This window comes from Salvelinus alpinus, chromosome 35 (genome assembly GCF_045679555.1).
Source record: "Salvelinus alpinus chromosome 35, SLU_Salpinus.1, whole genome shotgun sequence".
Lineage (NCBI taxonomy): Eukaryota > Metazoa > Chordata > Actinopteri > Salmoniformes > Salmonidae > Salvelinus > Salvelinus alpinus.
The window spans coordinates 12,574,350-12,592,336 of record NC_092120.1 but is presented as its reverse complement, the minus strand read 5'-3'; the positions used below and the strand labels follow the sequence as shown (position 1 = coordinate 12,592,336).

The 17,987-nt window shown below is 42.8% G+C and overlaps 2 protein-coding genes and 1 pseudogene across 5 annotated transcripts; 1 reads left to right on the top strand and 2 right to left on the bottom strand.

The window, feature by feature from the left end:
• Positions 1 to 4,363: 4,363 nt before the first annotated feature.
• isg20l2 (interferon stimulated exonuclease gene 20-like 2) lies at positions 4,364 to 8,237 on the bottom strand. The gene is made up of 4 exons (XM_071383234.1): positions 7,935 to 8,237; positions 6,556 to 7,438; positions 5,140 to 5,340; positions 4,364 to 4,974 (listed from the first exon to the last, which is right to left on the bottom strand). The coding sequence occupies exons 2-4, from the start codon at positions 7,261 to 7,263 to the stop codon at positions 4,873 to 4,875; spliced, it is 1,011 nt and encodes a 336-aa protein (XP_071239335.1). The 5' UTR covers positions 7,264 to 7,438; positions 7,935 to 8,237; the 3' UTR covers positions 4,364 to 4,872.
• On the top strand, positions 8,150 to 12,162 carry LOC139564098 (methyltransferase-like protein 25B; annotated as a pseudogene).
• Positions 12,163 to 14,757: 2,595 nt separating this feature from the next.
• On the bottom strand, positions 14,758 to 17,498 carry s100a1 (S100 calcium binding protein A1). Of its 4 annotated transcripts, none has more exons than XM_071383236.1 (3): positions 17,141 to 17,498; positions 15,452 to 15,608; positions 14,758 to 15,019 (listed from the first exon to the last, which is right to left on the bottom strand). In XM_071383236.1, the coding sequence occupies exons 1-3, from the start codon at positions 17,173 to 17,175 to the stop codon at positions 14,876 to 14,878; spliced, it is 336 nt and encodes a 111-aa protein (XP_071239337.1). In that variant the 5' UTR covers positions 17,176 to 17,498; the 3' UTR covers positions 14,758 to 14,875. The 4 variants fall into 4 exon arrangements, with proteins under 4 accessions (XP_071239337.1, XP_071239336.1, XP_071239339.1 ...); XM_071383235.1 differs by having other exon boundaries at positions 15,449 to 15,608; positions 17,141 to 17,475; XM_071383238.1 differs by lacking the exon at positions 17,141 to 17,498 and adding an exon at positions 16,036 to 16,355.
• Between the last annotated feature and the right edge of the window lie 489 nt (positions 17,499 to 17,987).

The following is a 17,987-nucleotide window of genomic DNA, read 5'->3' as shown; positions in this document are numbered from 1 at the left end:
ATGCACACCAAAATCTTGAACAGCCCACTTTCTTCCTCCGACCAAGAACGCTTTCCCATTTGCGCGATGATTGGGGGGGGGGGGGGGGGTTAATAACGGAAATAACAAATCAATCGCCCACAAGCATGCAGGTTGAAGGAATCACTTTAGGGGATATTAATATCAGAAGTCAATAGCCTGAATTCAAAGTTGCGATCCCACACCATCTCGCAGAAGAGGGTACCACTGAGGATGCTGCAGTGGGACTACAATAGAGCCCTATAGGCTACCAGCAGCACCCATTCACATACTCCAGTTACCTATAATACAATTAAAAGAAAACAGCACTTCAATATGTTGGTTTTTCAATTTTTCTATTTTGAGCAATCGTGTAACTGTTTAAATTGACCAACCAAACTTGTAAACCACTTTAATAATTTGTTTCAACGCTCCAAATTCAGTGAGAAGAGCACATATCATGGTGATTTGATTAGGCCTATTCATTGCCTGTCATGAAGAATATGACCAGTTATGACCATCGCTGATCACTCATAAAAAGGAGAGGAAATCTTCATTAAAATACTCCTCCTATAAGCTCCCCTGAAATATTGCAAGGCTCTCAAGAAAATAGCAATTCATCCAAGACTGAGGGTTAACAGCTAATGGTGAACAATCTAAAATTATCCTCAGTATGTGCCCCTGCACAAAGGGATTAATTAAGGGTCATTAATCTGGGATAATCTTGATTAACATGTGGATGATAGCAGATATTTTTGCTCAACCTATCGACAACATGAAAGGCCAAACAAAGGTCAAGTGTCACAATCACATTGCTTTGAGTTCCATTTGGATGCTTATGCAATTTCAGTTCCCAATTTAACAAAATCTCTGTGGGATTCATCAAGACCTGTATTGGATTACTTGCACAACAATATGAGAATGTGGAGGAACTATTTGTCCTTTCACAGCCATCAGAGTTAACCCAGTTTCCTATAAAAGTCAAACACATGATACAGGTTGAAATTATGTGGGAAACGATTATGTACAGATTTCCGACTAGACACAAAGCAGGACCTTGCTTTCTCGCAGACAGGCTGCAGAGTCAGAGTTGTGATTCATGTCTGCTATGCTCACCACTTGTGGACAGAGTGTGGATGCTGGCCACCCACAGAGGTTTTAATGGTCCAACGGTATGAACAGACAGAAGTTAGAAATGTGGGTATAGCATGGTAGTAGTGCTGAGCAAGAGGTCTTGGTAAGAGGGGAGGGTGAATACGGCTTTGTTCATAGCCTTGCTCAGCTGACAGTCGCGGCCGAGTGGCGGGCTGTGGAGGAATCTAACATATAGGCATGGTGCGGGGCGGTCAACATGGGTGCTGGGAAGCCAGTGGGACGGACGCCGCTGTTGGACTGCAGGCCCAGAGGCATGGATATGCACTTCCCACCCAATGTCTAGTTCATTCTTGGTTATTGCGACCATCCATGTCAATGGTATAATTGATAATGATGTGAGGGCCAAAACATAACTGCAGAAAATACATGTATGTTACAACTTTAATAACTTGCTCTGGGAATACTTTCATTCCAGGCAACGTTTCCCAATTCATTCAGCTATATCCCTTCATGGCACAAAGACATGCATTCCACCTGGGATTAAATCTGATCACTGACCTGATTGTTCCACTGCTGTAATACTTTACTGCCTTTTTAAATCAATATTAATGAGAACCTGTTTAACTTATCTCACAGACTGCATACTTCTTCAGCTGTGTCACTGATGAATGCATTGATAGGTCATTCCTCAACCTTGCGCAATGACTTCTCTCCATGGTACCTACCAGGCATTTTGTGGCAGAATTTAAAACTCAGGCTTCTCTGCCATTTGTAAAGGTCCACTCTGCGGTGCCTACACAAGTGGGAGTGGAGTTACAAGTGAATATGCATGAGAGACAATTTATTCCTTGACATGAAATGGTAAAAACCATCTGATAGGAGGAAATGATGGAAAGCTCCAACAAGTCAAAGTTTTTTTGTGAAATGAATTGTCTTTAAACCTCAGTGGATAGTTATTGTGAAGAGTCAAGATGTCCGTCAATGTAAAACAAGGATCCACGTAACCAGTGAATGGGTGGCAGCCGGGAAGACTGGCATAGAGTGGCATGCCCTCTCAGAATCACTGGTACATTCTGGCGAGAAGGTGTAATGTCCTAGATTTAGCCATCAGGAGCTCTGGCACCAGCGGTGGCGATACCGTGGTTTTCAGTTGCCTGCTCGGTCAATAGAGGTAGGCCAAGGCTGACATGAGAAGAACAGAACGGTTCTCTTTGAATACCTAGCATAGGTCTTCACAGAAGGAGGGGGGAAAACAGAACAGCCAAAGGCAGTAGCACACGGTTCACACCCTGACCCGGGCAGGCGCCGACAGAGATGGCTGCCTCGCTTCGCGTTCCTAGGAAACTATGCAGTATTTTTTTTTTTTTTACGTGTTATTTCATACATTGGTACCCCAGGTAATCTTAGGTTTTATTACATACAGTCGGGAAGAACTACTGAATATAAGAGCAACGTCAACTCACCATCATTACGACCAGGAATATGACTTTCCCGAAGCGGTCCTGTGTTTTGCCTTCCACCCAGGACAATGGATCTGATCCCAGCCGGCGAACCTAAACAACGTCGCCGTAAAAGGGGCAAACGAAGCGGTCTTCTGGTCAGGCTCCGGAGACATCGCGCACCACTCCCTAGCATACTACTCGCCAATGTCCAGTCTCTTGACAACAGGGTTGATGAAATCCGAGCAAGGGTTGCCTTCCAGAGAGACATCAGAGACTGTAACGTTCTTTGCTTCACGGAAACATGGCTCACTCGAGAGACGCTATCGGAGTCGGTGCAGCCAGCTGGTTTCTTCACGCATCGCGCCGACAGAAACAAGCATCTTTCTGGTAAGAAGAGGGGCGGGGGGTATGCCTTATGATTAACGAGACGGGGTGTGATCATAACAACATACAGGAACTCAAGTACTTCTGTTCACCTGACTTAGAATTCCTCACAATCAAATGTCGACCGCATTATCTACCAAGGGAATTCTCTTTGATTATAATCACAACCGTATATATTCCCCCCGAAGCAGACACATCGATGGCCCTGAACGAACTTTATTTGACTCTGTGCATGTAAACTCCCGACTTCAACTGTAGGTCCTGGATGGCAGGAAGCTTGGCACCAGTGATGTAGTGGGCCATTCGCACAACCCTCTGTAGCGCCTTACGGCCAGATGCCGAGCAGTTGCCATACCAGGCGGTAATGCAACTGGTCAGGATGCTCTCGATGGTGCAGCTGTAGAACCTTTTGAGGATCTGGGGACCCATGCCAAATCTTTTCAGTTTCCTGAGAAAGAATAGGTTTTGTCATGCACTCTTCACAACTGTCTTGGTGTGTTTGGACCATGATATTTTGTTGGGGATGTGGACACCAAGGAACTTGAAACTCTCAACCTGCTCCGCTACAGCCCTGTCGATGTAAATGGGGGGCCTGTTCGGACCGCCTTCTCTTGTAGTCAACGATCAGCTCCTTAGTCTTGCTCACATTGAGGGAGAGGTTGTTGTCCTGGCAACACACTGACAGTTCTCTGACCTCCACCCTATAGTCTGTCTCATCGTTGTCGGTGATCAGGCCCAACACTGTTGTGTCGTCAGCAAACTTAATGATGGTGTTGGAGTCGTGTTTGGCAACACAGTTGTGGGTGAACAGGGAATACAGGAGGGGACTAAGTACACACTCCTGAGGGGCCCCAGTGTTAAGGATCAGCGTGGCAGACGTGTTGTTGTCTACTCTTACCACTTGGGGGCAGCCCGTCAGGAAGTCCAGGATCCAGTTGCAGAGGGATGTGTTGAGTCCCAGAGTCCTTAGCTTAGTGATGAGCTTTGTGGCCACTATTGTAGGATAGTCTTAATCGTAGGTCATCAATTTTATTTTCCAATGATTGCACGTTAGCAAGAAGAATGGAAGGCAGTGGGAGTTAACTCGCTCGTCTCCGGATTCTCAGAAGGATGCTTGATCTGCGGCCCCTTTTCCGGCATCTTTTCTTCACGCAAAAGGCGTGGATCTGGGCCTGTTCCAGTGAAAGCAGGATATCCTTCTTGTCGAACTCGTTAAAGGAAAAAGTTTCTTCCAGTCCGCTGTGAGTAATCGCTTTTCTGATGTCCAGAAGTTCTTTTCAGTCATAAGATACGGTAGCAGCAACATTATGTACACAATAAGTTTTTTTTAAAGTTACGCAAAACGCAAAAAAAATAACAAAATAGCACAATTGATTGGGAGAATGTAAAACGTCAGCCATGTTCTTGGGCGCCATTCATTATATCAATAAGTAATGTAGGCTTAAAAGTTTGCAATGGTCATTTATTTCCTTTTTTGCCATGTTTGCCATTACAATATTTGTTTAAAACCAATTTCTTCATTATACTGCAGTTATATTAAAATCGATTTTGTTTTCACCCGTCAAAATGAACATGTACTTGATGTACTGAGATACTGTATGTTAACAATTGAATATATAAAATAGAAATGTCTGAACAAATAACTCTAGACAATTCAAAGCAAAAAAACATCACAGTACTGTATTAGGAATTAATTAATAAAACCAAGAAAATAGACTGCACCCTTGTGGCAGAAGACTGCCATCTTGTGCCATAGGTCATCCACCACAAAATAAACAACTGCAACCCTGAAGGCAACTGTTTTTTTTTACGGAAGTAGAAAAAGAGACAGAAGTGGCTGAGGTGAGAAGTGGAAGACCTGATAGTGATTTCTGAATGTTAAAATTATGTTAAACATGATACGTCCATACCATCTCTCAACCCTTTCACCAGTTCAGTCCATCTCTGGCTTTTTTTATTTGGAGGTTAAGGTCCTCTCCCACTCCACCTCCACAACTTTGTACAGTTCCATGGTGGCTTTGGCGTCCTCCACGGACGAGTGCCCCTTCTTCCCAGTCTGAGAACACAAGGGGAATTCCTTGTTACTACAAAATAACATAAGCTACACAATAAGAGGTTTATTAGCTTACTACTTTTGTCGAGACTAGAAACAACAACCCAGAGTGAATCACTGTAGATTATATTCAAATCAATCCCGTTTCAATCAGAAGTCTCTTCTCACCTGGATGTTGCGGTTGAACAGGGCCTTGGTGAGTCTTTTCAGTGAGGCAACATCTTTCTCTGGAAAGCCAGCCTTCTGGTTGAGGAGAGGAATGCGGGATGTGTCCCGCGTTAAGACAGCAGGGTGACTGTAACTCAGGGACTTGAAGTCATTATGGACAGCATGCCCTATCACCACCTTTCCTGCAAGGATCTTCAGTATCTATAGGAGGGGGGAATACATATAAGAGATCAAATGATATCATGGTCAAGTTTAGCAAAGGTCCAAATAGAATAGATTAAGGGGCAATTCCACTGTAACAGATTTACGCTTTGACTCAGTTTTTTCACTTGAAAATGTATGCCAAACTAAAACCATTGATTTCAAAGTTTAACAAACCATACCACCAATGTTCCCTCTAATTTTTTAAAATCACTGAACAAATTTCAGGTCTGCTGAGTGCAAACTCGAACGTTGTGAAAATTCAGTGCAACTTCCGGCGCACGTTTACTGTGAACACTGATGCTGTTCCCGCTTTAGGTTAGTTTTAACAGTGGTCAAGTAGGCTGCTGTGAGTAGAAAAATCAACAGTAGCAGCCAATGTGTGGTGTTCAATATAGGCCTACATTACATGAGACTTTTGGAAAAAAAAAACATGCAGGGCTTGACATTAACCTGTTAATCCACTTGACCTTCAGACAAGACGACAACAAATGTTGTGTTGTTTGATACAAGAAACCACTTTACAAAATAAAATGCATAATTATTCCCATACCATTGCTACAGTGAATCAGACAAATTATGCTACCCTCTGCCTATTGGCTACTTAGCTTATTCAAGCCGGTCTCAAAATACAACACTACAAAGCTATTTACCTGACTCGCTTTTCAAAGAAAATGCTCACGTTTTGTGCTCTTGTAGGAAGCAATCAATCCTCCATTGTCGACTACAAATGATCTGTAATTGGGCTAATAACTCACTAACAAAGTATATGAACAAATATGCACACGTCACTACACGTAGCTCTCGCTTTGATCTCAAAACAAGCGCATCTACTCATGACCGCTCATGCTGTAAAAACAGTCCAGTTCAAAATGAATGACAAGTGTTAATATTAGTTGGCAGGGGTCTTTACTTCAACATTACTGTGTTTTGATGTATTTCTGATACCTTTTAAGACTTTTTCGGGTATATGTTTTCTAAGACCCCTTTTCCATCTGTTTATCCAGAAATCAAAGCCTTTGCTAATATCACATTTTTAAGATGGATAATGTTTGAAAAATGTATCTATGCCTTCATTTCCCCAAAATATAGACTCTTTGCTTTCATTTGACACCCAATTTGATATGCTCATAGGTCCTTTACGGTAGAAAAAGGTTAACCGGAAAACATATTTTTCATCCTCCTTTGAACATTCTCTTCCGGGAGCCTTCTTACCTCCTTCCTGGCATGTTGAAATGGCATGGCTTTGACCAGTTGATGCCAGGAGATGCCACTCCAACGAGTCCGGTAGTCAGTGACTGGATTGGTGGGCTTGATGTACCTGTCATACACCACGTCTCCATCATAGGAGACAATACTGCATCGTGCCAGCTCACTGTTGCGACCCTTGGGGCCCGTGCCGACCATCTCACAGTCCAAGGCAAGGTACTTCAGGGGGTTACAAAGGGGGGCCGACCCACTTGGGACAGGGGCATAGTGGGCAACAGTCCTGGTGGGTGGGGGTTGGTGCCCCGGGGTGATAGCCGAAGTGGATTGCTCAGGATTGGTGGAATTCTCCACAGTTATGGTCAAAGATGTTGAGCTGCTTGTGGATGATGCAGGCTTGGAAGCAACACTTCTAGCATGATCTGACCTGGGTATTCGATATGAACTTTTACTGTGAGTATTCTGCGTGTGAGCAATGCTTTTGTTGTGTGCAGCATTGGGTTGAGATGGCCGATTGGCCCCATTGTGCCAGGGAGGTGGGCCCTGATGTTTATTCCCCTGTCTGCGATTTTGCTGGTTCTGCTTTTTGTTGAGGTAACCCTTTTTCTCCAAGAGTCGCCGCCTGTTGATGAATGCCTTGTGTTTGTTGCTTCCCAATGAGTCCTTACAGGGTCCACTGCTGCCCGAACAGTCCAGGTTTAACATAATGTCAGACATCTTGGAGGGGAATCTTCCTCAGCTGGGGCTGGGTTTGTTCTTGGACAAAAACTGTTTACATCCACCTCCCTTCAACAGGACATAAAGGCATTCACTGCTGTGCAAATTTGGCTTCAAATATTTGCTTTAATCAAATGTCATTCTGACCCAATTATCATGACATCAATTGTGATACCTGGACAAAAACAAAATAGATTTCTGTTAACAAAGCAGCTGGTATGTCTGAAATTGTAGGAAAACATTCTAGTCATGACAAACAAAGAAGCCAGCTAGTTAGTTGTTTATATAATCTAGCTAGTTTGGTACTAGTTTAATATGAAACACATTGAGCCCACGTAGCTAGCTAGCCACAATTAACGTTAGGTATTTTCGAAAAGTATGTGTAATCCGTATAGTGTAAACGTTAGCTGTCAGGATGATATTACAGTCAAAAATACGGTTTAGGCGAGCTAGAATTGGGTCATTGGCTAGCTAACTAACTAGCGATAGTAATACTACCTAGCTCTAATGCTAAGCTTCCCGAAACAGCGACTCGAACATTAGCTAGCTAGGAATGAAACTCTATTCTCCAGACAGACTAATTTAACTGTATGTCTTCACTCATATTGTATCCTGATAATATGATGGTGCACAAATCAGCGTTATACAACAAATTACACATATACACCGACCTATAAACATAGCACCATGCTCCGACTTCCTTAACAGCCAAACAGTCGACTACTTCCGGTTCAGAGGTCGTGTTGTGATACACGGGGAAGAGCTACAAACACTTCTTATCGTCGTTATATAAAACTCTTTCACTCGGACTCTCTTGCGATAGAGTATTGTTGACATGTTTCATGTTCACAATTCATAACCGGTTGTTGTAGCCAGTCAGTTGCCGATGCGACAGTCGAATTATGTGCTCACGGACTCTTTCAGCAGAGCAGCAAAGAGAGTTGGCAAGAAATCTTACATATTTTCTGTCGACATACAAACACATCTCCGATTCAAATCAAATCAAATCAAATTTTATTAGTCACATACACATGGTTAGCAGATGTTAATGCGAGTGTAGCGAAATGCTTGTGCTTCTAGTTCCGACAATGCAGTAATAACCAACAAGTAATCTAACCTAACAATTCCACAACTACTACCTTACACACACACACAAGTGTAAAGGGATAAAGAATATGTACATAAAGATATATGAATGAGTGGTGGTACAGAACGGCATGGCAGATGCAGTAGATGGTATAGAGTACGGTATATACATATGAGATGAGTACTGTAGGGTATGTAAACATAAAGTGGCATAGTTTAAAGTGGCTAGTGGTACATGTATTACATAAAGATGGCAAGATGCAGTAGATGATATAGAGTACAGTATATACATATGAGATGGGTAATGTAGGGTATGTAAACATTATATTAAGTGGCATTGTTTAAAGTGGCTAGTGGTACATTTTTACATAATTTCCATCAATTCCCATTTTTAAAGTGGCTGGAGTTGAGTCAGTATGTTGGCAGCGGCCGCTAAATGTTAGTGGTGGCTGTTTAACAGTCTGATGGCCTTGAGATAGAAGCTGTTTTTCAGTCTCTCGGTCCCTGCTTTGATGCACCTGTACTGACCTCGCCTTCTGGATGATAGCGGGGTGAACAGGCAGTGGCTTGGGTGGTTGTTGTCCTTGATGATCTTTATGGCCTTCCTGTGACATCGGGTGGTGTAGGTGTCCTGGAGGGCAGGTAGTTTGCCCCTGGTGATGCGTTCTGCAGACCTCACTACCCTCTGGAGAGCCTTACGGTTGTGGGCGGAGCAGTTGCCGTACCAGGCGGTGATACAGCCCGACAGGATGCTCTCGATTGTGCATCTGTAGAAGTTTGTGAGTGCTTTTGGTGACAAGCCGAATTTCTTCAGCCTCCTGAGGTTGAAGAGGCGCTGCTGCGCCTTCTTCACAACGCTGTCTGTGTGGGTGGACCAATTCAGTTTGTCCGTGATGTGTACACCGAGGAACTTAAAACTTTCCACCTTCTCCACTACTGACCCGTCGATGTGGATAGGTGGGTGCTCCCTCTGCTGTTTCCTGATTCCTTCATAATTGTACGTAGCAAGCAACGCATTCTATTTCTAAGTTTTTTTAAGTTAAGCTGCTGCAGGTATTTATATGGTTATTTGATTATAAGATGAACACGTGATATACTGCTATCAAGTCTTGAGTCCTCCGCTCCAGGTTGAAGTTTCCCCTACAGATCTAGGATCAACTTCCCCTCCCTCAATCCTGACCTAAACCATTATTTGGAATAATGCAAAACTGACCAAGGGTCAGCGTCTAGAGGCAACTTCACCCTACACGTGTAACAGTATAACTTTAGTACGTCCCCTCGCCCCGACACGGGCGCGAACCAGGGACCCTCTGCACACATCAACAACTGACACCCACGAAGCGTCGTTACCCATCGCTCCACAAAAGCCGCGGCCCTTGCAGAGCAAGGGGCAACACTACATATTGGTTTCAGAGCAAGTGACGTAACTGATTGAAATGCTACTAGCGCGTACCCGCTAACTAGCTAGCCATTTCACATCCGTTACACACGCTCCCATGAAGCTTGATCCCTGGCTCAAAGGGCCCCTGGGTAGATTTCTCTAGCTACTCATCAGTTAATGTGTAATTGATCATTTTTTCTCCTGCCATAGGAATTCTTCAGTGAGGATCTATGGGCTACATTGCCTACCAGATGGCAATATATCCTCTGTGACCTGTCACCCCCACAAATAGCTGACCTCCTATTGGACAGATTGAATGTGAATATACGTTTTTTTTTCATCTACTGCACATCTACCATTCCAGTGTTTAATTGCTATATTGTATTTACTTTGCCACCATGGCCTATTTATTGCCTTTACCTCCCTTATCTCATTTGCACACATTGTATATAGACTTATTTTTCTACTGTATTATTGACTGTATGTATGTTTACTCCATGTGTAACTCTGTGTTGTTGTATGTGTCGAACTGCTTTGCTTTATCTTGGCCAGGTCGCAGTTGTAAATGAGAACTTGTTCTCAACTTGCCTACCTAGTTAAATAAAGGTGAAATAAAAAAAATAAAAAAGGTATTCAGTCATACCAGTGTATTCGTTCAACTTGAATTGGATTCTATATCATAAAACAGTTAGAAATAACTTGTACAATTTACTTTTAAAAATTTCAGCTACTATTGTGTAATGGCCTCTTTCACTATTGGCTTTCCGGGCCACTGCGCATGCTCTGACGCTCCCCAGGACACCCCAGGGCAAGCGGGGACATGAAGTGGGCATGCTGAAGCCAGAGGAGTTCTTGGAGAACAAGAGTCAGAGCTCATTGCTGGGAAACATGTGAAACCCAAGAAGCAGCATGAGATCTGGAGTCTGGGCACGGTAAAGGTAAAGGTGTGCATACTACTTTACATATATATGGATGTGCATACTACTTTTTTATATATACTGCTGATTCAAATAAGCATTTCAGTTGTTGATACTGATCTGTTCATCTCTCTCCACAGTTGGTGAAGCAGCTTTGTGACCTGACAGACTGCAATAGTGTGGTGGATGTGGGTTCTGGAAGGTAACCTAATATTCAGTCTTGTTATCAGACCTAGGAGTCACACAATATTACTTTTTGTAATCTGCCTAACAATGAGATTTGTCACGGTACATGATTTGTCACGATGTTGTATATCCCTACTGGTCTCCATAGGGCCATTTGACTCGTTTCTTGTCGTTTGGGCTCGGTCTGTCTATGACTGGAATTGAGGCTGATCCCACTCTAGTTTCCATGGCATCCAAATATGATGGACAGCTTCTGTGGATGCTGGAGAAGGAACGGCAGAGGAAGGTAATGCACCAGAACGCTCAGTAGTAAAGTGCAAGAAAGGCCCAGTTGACCAGGATTTTTTTGTAAAACCAGAGTGAAGCAATTTGGTGAATATTGCTAATATGCAATATAATTAAGAATTAAATATTTATACTGGTCTTACTCTTTCAGAATGGACCTCCCCTCTCTAGATCTGGCCCCTCACCCTACCATGTGGCTGGCTGGGTCAAACCCAAAGTATCAAGCAGGTAGGAAATGGTAAATGTGTCTGTGAAGATCAGACCACTCCGGTTGGACCCAGTAAGAAGAGACAGCGGGAGTTCATATCAGAAGCTGATCAGCAACATGGGCACGGAGACCAGCCTGTGTTGACTGCAGAATCAGAATTCCTGGGTTGTTGAGACAATGGCCAGGCTGCATCTCCCCTCAAGAATAATGACAATGCATGTACAAACTCTTTTACTAGTGTAAAACATGAACCCCGGTCTAGTTCACTCTCGTATCCAAAACGTCTCTGCAAGACTAAAGCCGGACAAGGCCCATATGTCCACCCACTCTGACAAAAGTGTTCATCCACTGAAGTTGTTGTCTGCCCTGTGGAAGAGGGGCAGGGATGTCCAGATTTCGTCCTAACAGGCCTCCATGCCTGCGGGGACCTCAGTGCCACCCTCCTTTGCCACTTTGCCAGCTGCTCTCACGTTCGTGGCATCACCTCAGTGGCGTGCTGCTACATGAAGATCACCACCAGCTGGAACCCAAACCCCCCTGGCCGCATAGCCCGTCCCCTTTCCCCACCAATGAGACATATCACTCAGAGTTTGGCTACCCAATGAGCTACTGGGTGCAGGGGTTGCCGGGACACTAGCTGTCCTATAAAGCGCGGGAGGGTGCGTGTCACTCCATAGAGGACTACGTGCACAGGCTGCGGGAGGAGAGTGGGTTGCTAAGGATACACTGTTATCGGGCAACCCTGGAGACAGTTATCAGGGAGGTGAAGCCGGAGCTGTGCAGGCCCGGGAGTCCAGGCGATAAAGGAAGCACATCTACTACCCTTTACAGAGTGAGTGTTTACACAAGTTTGTATCCATACCTCTTCAGTCTGTATCATTAGGCAGCAGCTTTCACTGTATGTTAGGATGAAAACCTAAGAAATTCATCCTTGCATATGTCTCAGAAAAACCTTTACTATTTGGTATTATCCTTGTTTATAATGATAATCATTTTGATGATCACATTTAGGAATTCAATAGCCGCTTTCTCTCTATATAGCCTTTAGGTCAAACATGGTCATCTTATATGTACCCCTGACCCCCTCTCACCATGTACCCACGGGTATGCCTGTCTGGGTCTGCCCCGCGTTGGCCTGCCACTGGACACCTGCAGAGTGGGGGCCATGCTGAGGCAGGAGGGTCGTGTGGTGGTATACTTCAACCTGGCTCTGCTACTGGCACCGGTAGTGTAGACACTGGTGCTGCTGGACAGGATGCTATACCTTCAGGAGAAAGGTGAAGAAATGTACAGAGACTGTGTGTTATCAGATCTTGTATCTGGATTCCATACATCTTTTTTGTGGGCCCAGTGCTAACAGTAAAGGTGTTATTTGTTATTGCTTGATTGTTGGTGTAGGTATAAAGAGTCAGCTGGTGCCACTCTTTGACCCTGCTTTCTCTCCCTGAAACCTGGTACTGATGGCTTTGAAGCAGCCGACAAGGGACAAAAAGGCCGAGTGTACTCTTCCATAACCAAGGACACCTCTAAAACCGTGTGTTGTGTTCAGAGTTTACTCCCTTACTCATTGGTGCTCAAAGACTTTGGAGTGGAAGTTTAGAAGTGAGTATGTGTGTCCAAATATCCATACTAGCGTACTACATACTTAAACTGCATACTATGTACTCATTGTCGCAAACTATTTTGCACGTATTGTTTAGTAACAAGTATGCCACAGCCACAACGCAGTAACGGCTCCTGACTGGCTGAGTAGGTGTTGCGGTGCCGAGTACGGGTGGATTTGTTAATCGAATTCTACTAGATGAGCCGAAATTAGTAACATTTAAACCATACCTGATTTTTGAAAATGACATACTATAAAATGTTTTTCCATACTGAGAATGCATCATGCACAATTGCATTGTTTATTGTTATTGGTTAAGTTTGGTAGCACATCCCCATATCTGGTTGTCAAAGCTGAAATAAGTATGACACCTGGGCATTTAAAGTATACTTGATTTTCAAAATGTCACATACTATAAAACTTTTTAGAACGCAAGTATGGGTATTCGGACATGGCTAGAGTCAAATTACTAATATTTCATCACAGAATGTGGAAAGAAGTGGAGGGCACGCAACCATACATGCAATGCAATTGCTTTTCCACGTTGTCTGGCCAAAATGGCTTTTTTAAGAGAATGTACCCCTTTTTCTGGCAAATTGTGTAAATTAATAAGACTAGTATTTAGATTTCACCTGATGAATCCCTAGCTATTTTTTAAACCTGTTTCCAGTGGTCACTGTCATGAATTTTCTCAGGGATTGACACATTCATCACTGACACTCAAATCGACCTGTACAGTAGTTTTGAAGGCTGTTTAAAGGATTATTTTAACGTGGCCAATGTATTTTACACAGCAGCAGTCATACATGAAACCCTGGCATGTTGCTCAGTGCACGCTCATATTTTAAGCCAGCAAGCTCTACACGTCATATATCCTATCCACAGGTCCAGGGTGGTGTTATTCAATCAGCTAGAGTAACACCAGTACATCGTGATCAACCACATTTTGTAACAGTTGCAACATACCATTAGTCATATCCTACTTGTCCATGACCACAAGTGTTCTTTCTAGACAGTATGATGTACCTCTGACACAATCAATTGAATCACACATTTTTTGAATTTTGCAGTCTACACCACATGTGCATTTGTTACAGGGAGTGTTCAACACAAATGACTGAAGCAGCCAGACTCCAGCATTAAGTTGGCAGAGACTGCAGTGTTCTGTTGCCAACACATCATCACACAGGCTCTAAAGCAGTTTTTTTTTTTACATGGATTTAAATCAAGCTTTGCATTTCATTAAGATTGGGGAATCTGATTAGGATGCAGCCAGTCTATGGGAACTTTTTTTTTTTCTCCTCATCTCTGGAGATTTGCATAGTCATTTTGGAAGTTGGTTTAGAACCGTGTTTGGCTAAAAGTGCAAACAGGTGTTGTGCATTTCAGTACAAATCCCTCACTAAAATGGTAGGTGCAGTTTGCCATGTTTAAGCATAGGTGGCAGAGCAGGGGCCATATGAAGAGTCTCAGTACAAGTGCTATTCTATGATCAAGTCCCTACCGTCCATGTAATCTTATTCACGGATCAAAAAGCAAAACTGATCCTAAATCAATACTCCTACTCTGAGACAATTGATTCATACGGCCCAGAGTTCATGCAAAAGACATGTACCAGTAACATGCATTCAAGTCAATGAGCTGAGTTTAACATTTAGAAAGACAGCAATGATCACCTTTATTGATCTGAGCAGAATGTTAACTACTAGTGCAATAGTACACTGAAACTGCCCACCTCATTGCAGGATTCTCTACAGAAGCAATCATTTATAACAGTGAAAAGAGCCTTTGTTAGAAATGACCATTATGTGACAAGAATATTGAAACATTTGCCTGTTTGAAATAACTTATCTTTTATATTTTTTGACAATCAAATTCAAGCATACATTTGTTTTATTAACAAGGAATAATGAGTAGAAAGGTGATGTCACAGACGGTTTCCAAACTCATTCAGGCTCTACAAAGAACTCGTTACAGGCCACCGTCAGCGCAGCAACCAAGACGACAAACTCCTGAAAGTCCACTTCGCCATCTTTGTTTTCATCCAGATCACTCATGATCTTCTCTACTACCATAGGGTCCTTGCATGCCTGAGAGAGTAGAAACAGTTAATGCATTGAAAGGTAGGCCCAGACCAGAAGCAGCCACATGACTCTTGGAACAGTTGTAGATAAGAATTGGAATAGGCAATGCGCAGGAAATTGCAAAGCCAATCAGATGGAAAGATCAATCTCATGCCATTGTTATACCCATCAAATCATTTCATATCTATAAATGCCTAGGCGATGTGTCATTTCTAGGCAAGGCCATGGTATTATTGAAATGATTCTAATACAATATGTTGTGAAGGTGATGGGTCCCACAACTCTTAAATAAATCAAGACCTCTCCAATGCTTGCCTGTATGACTTGTTTTGGGGCAGTTTTAATTTAGTTTGTCGATTAAAATGTAATTGATCAGAATGTCATATTGAAACCACACATATCCCTCCCCTTGACAGCATTAGGAATCAAACTCACCACCAGGAAGTCACTCAGTTCACCCTGCAACAGATTCTTCAGCTCAACTTTGCTCAGCTTGTACTTGTCCCCTTCTTTTGCGGAGTATGAGTGGAACACTTGAATTAGCCCCTCCATTGCACTCTCGAGTTTGGAACCCATTTTACACTGCTGTGAATACCTAAAAGAAATATAAGGGACAGGTCAATCCATGACAGTGTATAAACAATTAATAGATTTACAGTAGAAATCAATTTGCATGAAGTGAACTCCTTACTGGTTCCTGTTTATTTTGATATGAAACAATATTCTACACTGACAAATGTAAGCATTTAATCCAGTTCAAAATGATCATGTGGGTTGTTAAATTCTATCCCCCTTTCAAATTTGGTCTTTGAAAAACAAAGTCAATTCTCAATTATGATCTAGACAGGCAGCCGATAACTAGCAACCCATGAATTAAAATCGTTAAATAATACATCAACTCCAGCAGCAACTAGGATTGAAAAATATTGATCCAAAGGAGAATGAGACATTGCTATTGGTCATCCTGGGGAGCACACTTCAACAATACAGCCCTGGTGGGCCTACAGAGGAAACAGTCATACCTTGCTGTTCTCAGGGGGTCCATGATAAATCTTCTGAAACGATTGGTTGTCTCAGTAAGGTTATAGATGGTTTCACAAGCTATAAAAAGTCATCCCCAGAGACACAAATGTAGCCCATTCTTTTGTGATGTGTGCAGCTATCCTAGTTAATCAAGCTCTGAATGGGGTAGGCCTAATGTTTGATGCATCTAAAGCACACAACACCCCTGAATCAAGCATTATTTGATACGTTTAGATTGTGTGGTTCTGTTCCTTACAAATGTGACCGGCAATGTGAAAACACCCTCATTAAAACACCAAGGGCTGTTGAGGCAATTTGACTGAAAGTACACCGAGTGAACAAAACATAAGGAACACCTGCTCTTTCAATGACAGTGACCAGGTGAAAGCTATTATCCCTTATTGATGTCAATTGTTAAATCCACTTCAGTGTAGTTGAAGGGGTAGAAACAGGTTAAAATAAGGATTTTAAGTCTTGAGACATGGACTGTGTATGTGTGCCATTGAGGGTGAAAGGGCATGACAAAAGATTTAAGTGCCTTTGAACGGGGTATAGTAGGTGCCAGGCACACCAGTTGGAGTATGTCAAGAAATGCAACGCAATAGTTTCCCCATTTGTATTAAGAATGGTCCACCACACAAAAAGGACATCCAGCCAACTTTACAGAACTGTGGGAAGCATCGGCGTCAACATGGGCCAGCATCCCCGCGGAACACTTTTTACCTTGTAGAGTCAATGCCCCCGACAAATTGAGGCTATTCTTAGGGCAAAAGGGGAAGGTCTACCTAATATTTTGTACACACAGTGTATAGTTGTTATTCCAGTCAGTATAGGACCAAAGCTCATTTGCTGAACTTTTTGTAGGCCTAGTTTAAGCCAATTATAAAACAGATGGCAAATTGTGCAAGAACCAAAAGAGAACCACTATAAAATAGAAACCCAATGCTAGAGTCCCCCAAATAGGACATTTGATTTCTCTCACCTGGTAACCTATAGGCTGCATGGCACAAACATGTACATATGCTCAACAAGAAATAGGCATACAGGTTGTTATATATATATATATATATATATATATAGACCACAAACAGGTTCGCTACTCACCTCAAAGCTGATGATAAACGAAGCAGAAGTGGCATCGACTCTCATCTTACCTGTTTTATGCATCTCACCTGAGACAAAATTAAAATCAGGCGCCTCCCACCGGTGAAACCTACAACGTCACGGATGCAAATGACACAGGTAGGCGTAATTAATTTGACCATGTAAGGTTACATTTCGCGGTGCAACTACTAATTATAAGTATTATACAGAATGTATTAGCCTATCGCATAAACAATACAGTATCAGTATACTGTCATATAGGCTGTATTTAACAACGACGTCTTCAAATGATGGGACCTATTGGTTTAAAGCAACTAAAATTGCGGACTTCCATTCCGAGTTTAGTTGCAACGGAAACCGTTTACGGTTGAAGAACCACACTGATGCACTCAGAGGAAACGGTGACGGGACCTACCTGAATTTGTCCAATAGAAACTCTTGCAAAACGTTTTCCGTTTGGCGTAGGCTAAATGGTTTTGCAACAGACGAAACGTTTTGCAACAGAATTGGCGTAATGAATGAATATACCGTATGTAACATTTATTCTAGTGCATTACATGAGCCATTGGACGTCCCCTTTAGCCTTCTGAGGGAAATGCCGTGACACTTCCCAAATGCTCTGTCTAAACGCAAATAGGCCTATACCTCGCACGAAGAGATACTGTTTTGGAAATATTTGGAATAACTTTCACATCAGTGAGAAGGTATTTATGAAAAAACAAAAGGCTAAATGACCACACCTTTTTAGGATTAGAGGTCCATGCAGGGCTGCCATATTTCCATGTTATAGCGCTTATTTAGGCATACGGAAGACAGAGGCGACTGTGAGAAGTGTGCAGGAGGGCAC